Source organism: Siphateles boraxobius, unplaced genomic scaffold (genome assembly GCF_051911475.1).
Source record: "Siphateles boraxobius isolate OS27281-9 unplaced genomic scaffold, OSU_SipBor_1 137, whole genome shotgun sequence".
In the NCBI taxonomy this organism is placed as follows: Eukaryota; Metazoa; Chordata; class Actinopteri; order Cypriniformes; family Leuciscidae; genus Siphateles; species Siphateles boraxobius.
Window position 1 is genome coordinate 2,281,517 of NW_027508741.1, and position 8,484 is coordinate 2,290,000.

Sequence of the window (8,484 nt, forward strand, 5' to 3'; positions counted from 1 at the left end):
CATCAACCATAAATATACAGCACTGCACGGCATAATCCCGTATATACACTCACTGGAAGATGGTGTTGGTGTCGAGGTCCACACACACCACGTCAGACGGGGGGTCGTAGAGGTCGAAGTAGCTGGAGTGAACGCCCACGATGAAGGGCATGGGGGCACACAGCACATCTGCCATCCTCAGCGGGCACAACGGGATATACGGGCAGAACCAGCGCAGGGGGAACGACACCTGGCAGAGCACACACACACACAGTCAGAACATCTATGGAAGAATGTTTCTTTCTGACACGCCATTATAAAGGCAATTGCGACTTTTAATCTCATAATTCAGACGTTTATTCTTGCAATTGACTGTTCGCAAAGACCCGCCCCCTTTAGTTACTGTTGCTATGCCGACAAGCTACGCCTCTTCCACGTTAACGCAGTGAAAAATACATCGCGGAGCAAAGAGGACACAGACCAGGTTACTTGTTTTGAAAAAAGGTCTCAATTTTTAAATTTGGCCATTGAAAAAAAATTAAACAATAATAAATACCGTTTTGATGCTCTTTAATGTGTGGTGACAGATCTCTGTAGAGTTAAAGCTGCTCGAGAACCGATCATCTCTTCCTTCCAGTTCATTTATAGCATCAAATAAACATCAGAGGGAATGTTGTTTCAACCGTGGAAAGACGTCAGTACACCGTTTTTCAAGTTCAAGTCCACAGTGTTAATCTACTAACTCTCCTGACTGCTTTGTCGGACATAAATGGCGGATTATGATTGGTCAGATCACCTGTCAATCAAACTCCGTGCGAAGGGTGAATTGTGAGCCAAAACCTCGCAATTACCTTTTTTATTATTTTATTCCGACAGAATAAAATATTATGCAGGAGCAGCTTGTATTCTCACACACACACACACACTCACACACTCACCGACACCAGTGCCTCGCTGACGGACGTCAGGACATCGGGTCTCAGCGAGTGCAGGAGCAGCTTGTGTTCGGTCAGGACGGCCAGCAGAAGTGTACAGGCGTTCTCGGGACCCAGATTCTGCAGCAGCTTCACGAAACTAGCCCCACTGAGAGCGGGAAACACAGCAGCCAATCAGAACATCAGAGCCGAGACGCAACAGCCAATCAGACTCATGCAGGGAGAGTGTGTGTGTCTGACCTGAGCGGCAGCGGAGACGAGACCGGTTGACAGAGCAGGAGGTTATCATACGGAGAGAGCTGAGGACACACAACACACATTAATACACACTGGCTCGCTCGCTCACTCACTCATTCACTCACACGCTCATTCACTCACACGCTCGCTCACTCACACGCTCGCTCACTCACACGCTCGCTCACTCACACGCTCGCTCACTCACTCATTCACTCACACGCTCATTCACTCACACGCTCGCTCACTCACTCGCTCACTCGCTCACTCACTCGCTCACTCACTCGCTCACTCACTCGCTCACTCACTCGCTCACTCACTCGCTCACACGCTCGCTCGCTCACTCACTCACACGCTCACACTCACTCACACGCTCACACACTCGCTCGCTCACTCACTCGCTCACTCACTCGCTCACTCACTCGCTCACTCACTCGCTCACTCACTCGCTCACTCACTCGCTCACTCACTCGCTCACTCACTCGCTCACACGCTCGCTCGCTCACTCACTCACACGCTCACACTCACTCACACGCTCACACACTCGCTCACTCACTCACTCGCTCACACACTCGCTCACTCACTCACACACTCACACACTCGCTCACTCACTCGCTCGCTCACTCACTCACTCACTCACTCACTCGCTCACACACTCGCTCACACACTCGCTCACACACTCGCTCACTCACTCGCTCCCTCACTCGCTCACTCACTCACATGCTCACTCACTCACACGCTCACACACTCGCTCACTCACTCGCTCACTCATACACTCGCTCACACACTCGCTCACACACTCGCTCACACACTCGCTCACACACTCGCTCACACACTCGCTCACACACTCGCTCACACACTCGCTCACACACTCGCTCACACACTCGCTCACACACTCGCTCACACACTCGCTCACACACTCGCTCACACACTCGCTCACACACTCGCTCACACACTCACTCACACACTCACTCACTCACTCACTCACTCACTCACTCACTCACTCACTCACTCACTCTCACATGCAAACACGCTCGCTCACACGCAAACACGCTCGCTCACTCACTCTCTCACACACTCGCTTACTCACTCACACACTCGCTTACTCACTCACTCACTCACACACTCACTCACTCACTCACTCACTCTCACATGCAAACACGCTCGCTCACACGCAAACACGCTCGCTCACTCACTCTCTCACACACTCGCTTACTCACTCACACACTCGCTTACTCACTCACACACTCGCTCACTCACTCACTCACACACGCAAACACGCAAACACGCTCGCTCACTCACTCACTCTCTCTCTCACTCACTCTCTCACACACTCGCTTACTCACTCACACACTCGCTTACTCACTCACACACTCGCTTACTCACTCACACACTCGCTTACTCACTCACACACTCGCTCACTCGCTCACTCACTCTCTCACTCTCTCACTCTCTCACTCTCTCACTCTCTCACTCACCCACTCACTCACTCTCTCACTCCCTCACTCACTCACTCTGACTCACTCACTCACTCGCTCACTCACTCACACACACGCTTACACACTCGCTCGCTCACTCACTCACACACTCGCTCACTCACTCACACTCGCTCACTCACTCACACACTCACTCACACACTCACTCACACACTCGCTCACACACTCGCTCACACACACGCTTGCTCACTCACATACTCACTCTCTCACTCACACACTCGCTCACTGACACACTCGCTCACTGACACACTCGCTCACTCACACACTCGCTTACTCACTCACACACTCGCTTACTCACTCACACACTCGCTTACTCACTCACACACTCGCTCACTCGCTCACTCACTCTCTCACTCTCTCACTCTCTCACTCTCTCACTCACCCACTCGCTCACTGACACACTCGCTCACTGACACACTCGCTCACTGACACACTCGCTCACTCGCTCGCTCACTCACTCGCTCGCTCACTCACACACTCGCTTACTCACACACTCGCTTACTCACACACTCGCTTACTCACACACTCGCTTACTCACACACTCGCTTACTCACACACTCGCTTACTCACACACTCGCTTACTCACTCACACACTCGCTTACTCACTCACACACTCGCTCACTAACTCTCACACTCGCTCTCTCACTCACACACTCTCTCACTCACTCACTCACTCACTCACTCACTCACACACTCACTGACTCACTCTCTCACTCACTCACTCACTCACACACTCACTCACACACTCTCTCACTCACACACTCACTCACACACTCTCTCACTCACACACACGCTCACTCTCTCACTCACTTACACGCTTGCTCACTCACATACTCACTCTCTCACTCACACACTCGCTCACTGACACACTCGCTCACTCGCTCGCTCACTCACTCACTCACGCACACACGCTCGCTTACTCACACACTCGCTTACTCACACACTCGCTTACTCACACACTCGCTTACTCACACACTCGCTTACTCACACACTCGCTTACTCACTCACACACTCGCTCACTAACTCACACTCGCTCTCTCACTCACACACTCACTGACTCACTCACTCACTGACTCACTCACTCACTCACTCACTCACTCACTCACTCACTCACTCACTCACTCACTCACTCACTCACTCACTCACTCACTCACTCACTCACTCACTCACTCACTCACTCACTCACTCACTCACTCACTCACTCACTCACTCACTCACTCTCTCACTCACTCACTCACTCACTCACACACTCACTCACACACTCACTCACACACTCACTCACACACTCACTCACACACTCTCTCACTCACACACTCACTCACACACTCACTCACACACTCTCTCACTCACACACACGCTCACTCTCTCACTCACTTACACGCTTGCTCACTCACATACTCACTCTCTCACTCACACACTCGCTCACTGACACACTCGCTCACTGACACACTCGCTCACTCACTCACGCACACACGCTCGCTCACTCGCTCACTCTCTCACTCACACACTCACTCACACACTCACTCACACACTCACTCACACACTCACTCACACACTCTCTCACTCACACACTCACTCACACACTCACTCACACACTCTCTCACTCACACACACGCTCACTCTCTCACTCACTTACACGCTTGCTCACTCACATACTCACTCTCTCACTCACACACTCGCTCACTGACACACTCGCTCACTGACACACTCGCTCACTCACTCACGCACACACGCTCGCTCACTCGCTCACTCTCTCACTCACTCACTCACACGCTCGCTCACTCACACACTCACTCTCTCACACACTCACTCACACACTCGTTGACACACTCGCTCACTCACACACTTGCTCACTCGCTCGCTCACTCGCTCTCTCACCCACTAGCTCGCTCACTCACTCGCTCGCTCACTCACACGCTCACTCACTCGCTCACTCACTCGCTCACTCACTCGCTCACTCACTCACTCACACACTCGTTGACACACTCGCTCACTCACACGCTCGCTCACTCACACACTCACTCGCTCCCTCACCCACTAGCTCGCTCACTCACTCGCTCGCTCACTCACTCACTCGCTCACTCACTCACTCGCTCACTCACTCACTCGCTCACTCACTCACTCACTCACTCACTCACTCACACGCTCGCTCACTCACACACTCACTCTCTCACACACACTCACTCACACACTCGTTGACACACTCGCTCACTCACACACTTGCTCACTCGCTCGCTCACTCGCTCCCTCACCCACTAGCTCGCTCACTCACTCACTCACTCACTCACTAGCTCACTTGCTCGCTCGCTCACTCACTCACTCGCTCACACACTCTCACACAAACACTCACTCACTCGCACACACACACACACTTCTGAGTTCATTTCACATTGATTTCTGCTTCCACCTCATGCTTTGATTTCCCCCCAGCACCAGATCATTAATTAGGGGTGTGACGAGACACTTATCTCACGAGAACAAGACGAGACCTTTGCACAATAATTTATAGAAATCCTCAATGACAAAATTCATGACTGGAAAAATAGTCTGCAGGTGCATTTTGAAATGTTTAACTAATAATCTTGTAATGAATGTCATTTCAGTTCTACTTCATGAGTATGAATTATCAAATGCATTGAAAGACAGCTATGAACCCTGGTAAAAATTAAGTCTATACTCTCTGTCTCTAACTTTGAAAAAGTTATACATGCTTTTATCTCTACAAGGCTGGACTATTGTAATTCGCTCTATGTGGGGATCAGTGAATCATCCATCAACCTCCTTCAAATAGAGTTCTGACAGGAACTCGGAAACGAGATCATATAACTCCTGTCCTTAAGTCACTTCACTGGCTGCCAGTGCGACATAAAATCACTTTTAAAGTTTTTTTATTAGTTTTTAAGTCATTAAATGGGATGGCTCCATCATACCTCACAGACCTATTGACTGTTCATCAACCATCAAGAGCTCTTAGGTCTGCGAACCTAGGCCTTCTGGTGGTTCCAAGAGCAAAACTGAAGACTAGAGGAGACGGGGATTTCTCTAGTGCCGCACCTAGACTCCCTTTAGAAATCAGAGCTGCACCAACCCTGTGCATCTTCAAAGGGGTTAAAGACATTTTTATTTGATCTGTCGTATGCAAATTGAATGTTGAAGCAACTGTCCTGTTGTTGTTTTTATTTGTTATTTTTTCTTTGTACAGCACTTTGGTCAACGGAAGTTGTGTTTATTTGTGCTTTATAAATAAACTGAAATTGAAAATTGACAAAAATATACAAGCACTGTAAAAGGTTTGGCCACAAACTCAAGTCTCTTCAAACTTTACTGTACATTAACGAGCTTCCAGAACTTGAACATAGAAATAAAAACTGTATAAATAACAAAAATAACAGTTTTTTCTAAGTCTTATTAAGAGCAAACAATAAGTGCAGCCATAATCAAAGTACGCTCTCAATATTCAAGTGCAAACAGAGACCAAAGCCACAACTACTGTCCATCCTAAGGGTGTTTTAGCTTGAGGTCTAAAAACAATCTGACCAACGAACCAAATAATATTATAATTCAGAACGGGAAATGCGCTATATAAATAGCAATAGTGTCTGATTCTGTGAGTGACCACATTAGTTATCAGTTATCACAAAACCAAAAGAGCACATCTTTATCTTATAACCGCGCGCGAGAAGCCTTGATCAAAGTCCCTTTAAAGTTGCACTTTTCCCCAATTCAAAACGATACGAGTGATGCATCTTGGGTAATTCTATAGTCTTCGCCTTGAATCCTGCTCTGATATCTATGGTTTATAACAGAACTCTGGGCCGAATCAGAGTGTTTCTCACTGGATCATTAATTCTGAGGTGAATGCAATGTATTTCTTCACTGGATCTCCAGCACCTGGATCTGCTAGTCACAGTGTCGCGTGATCGAGATCGGCCGCGGCTGGCGAGTTCAGGGCGCTGCGCTGTCTATTGGCCCGAACTAATAAACGGTCCGTGAAGCATAAATGAGCAGCACATTTTCGTTCCGCTTTCATTTTGTTTGCATTCACTGCTCTGCCACGTTGTGGACGCGCTAGCACTACCAAAATAAATATTTGGTCGCACCGGCAGGAAAATGGTCGCAAAATGCGGGCAATTAGTTGCAGTCTGGAGCCCCGAATTGTATGCCGTCTAATTTGCGCGCATCAGGGAGCTCTCGTTTCACTTTCGCGATCGTGCGTACTCTGTGTATAAAGGCTCGGTTATACTCCAGTTTGGACGCGCACATGGACAGCTGCGGACAGCACGGAGCGGACTACTTGTATTTAAACTGTCTGCTGAGGTCCGCTCGGTGAACGCGTTCCACGCATGCGCAGTAGATCGGCTTTTTCCAGCACTTTTGCGGTTTTAACCTATAGTCACAAAAAAATGGGAGGCACAAGGAGCCTCCGTGCACACCCTCCGATGACGATTTTTACATCATGCGGACCCTCGCGCACTCACGGACACGGAAAGTATAACACTAGCTTAAGGAGCGACGGTGCTGAGCGCATTCTACAAGATAAGACATGTGTCAGACGTTTAGGCTCTGTTGTGCAACGAATCATCCTCGCGATCAGTGAAAGTGAACTGTGTGCGACTGCAGCTCGCGCTGGACGAGCACGCTTACAATGCTTTTTATTTGTATAAAAAACTCAAAACGATAGTAGAGGTAATGTAATGTGAATGTAGCGGTGGCATACTCTATGCTAATTTCACCCTCAGGCTCCGTTATGGCGACTTTTCACTCAACGAGAAATCTCGTCACATTTTAGTCTCGTGAGATCTCGTCACATCCCTCCCATTAATCAATCAATTAATCCCTCAATCAGTTTGATATCAAACACAAGACTACTGATTGGGACTGAAGCGATCAGCTGAGGATCTCTACGGTACAGTCAGTGAGGAGGATGATGATGATGAGCTTCATCACCCCCCCGTTACCCACGTGCCCCAGCGTGCCGGTCTTTACCGCGCCGGCGCCTGCGAGGGAAGCGTCAGGGTTTAATGACACACGTCGAGCTCATGCTGAAACACACACACACACACACACGAGCTGTCAGCTCACCTGCACCAGGATCCGAGGACGCTGAGCCGACGGGAACGGGACGTTGTGCATGAAGCTTGAAATGTGCCTAGAGACACACATCAGATCAACATGGTCAAACAAAGGGAAAGAAACCTTCTGGAATCACAAATTAACATGCATAACATGAAACAATATGTATAGTGAACAGCACGATACAACTAGCATAACCTTTAAAATATTGCATTAAAAAAAGTGCAGTCGGGATGTGAATCGATTAATTGCATCCAAAATAAAAGTTTGTGTTACATAATATATGTGTGATTTTGTATGTATAAATACACACACATACATGTATATATTTAAGAAAAAATTTGTTATTTATATATATATATATATATAATATTTATATATAATATAGATTATATATAAATATATATATAGAATATACATGGACATATTTCTTAAAAATATACACATGGATGTGTGAGTATTTATATATACAAATAATTATACACAGTACACACACATATATTATGTAAACAAACTTTTATTTTGGATGCGATTGACATTAATCGTTTCACAGATATAATATTACATATTTACTTCTCGAAAATGCACATTTGACCAAAAAGCATTGAGCTTGAGTTGAGATGCAGATAAAATGAACTTTTATTAACATGCACTCTTCTTAAATGTGCCATTGTTCTTCTATAGTATCACACTGAACTGACCGACAGCTTCAGTGATTATAAGAGAAGAGCTCTTTACTTGCTTTCTATGTAATTCAATTATGATCT

General features: G+C 47.5%; 1 protein-coding gene across 2 annotated transcripts in view; it reads right to left on the reverse strand.

Moving 5' to 3' along the window:
* Positions 1 to 8,484, reverse strand: part of dennd4b (DENN/MADD domain containing 4B) — a 70,285-nt gene that overhangs the window by 40,180 nt on the left and 21,621 nt on the right. For both annotated transcript variants that reach the window (XM_077229978.1, XM_077229979.1), the window contains 4 exons: positions 7,727 to 7,793; positions 1,155 to 1,213; positions 918 to 1,062; positions 54 to 229 (listed from right to left, as the gene is read on the reverse strand). In XM_077229978.1, coding sequence (XP_077086093.1) covers positions 54 to 229; positions 918 to 1,062; positions 1,155 to 1,213; positions 7,727 to 7,793 — 447 coding nt within the window. The remainder of the gene's footprint in view (positions 1 to 53; positions 230 to 917; positions 1,063 to 1,154; positions 1,214 to 7,726; positions 7,794 to 8,484) is intronic.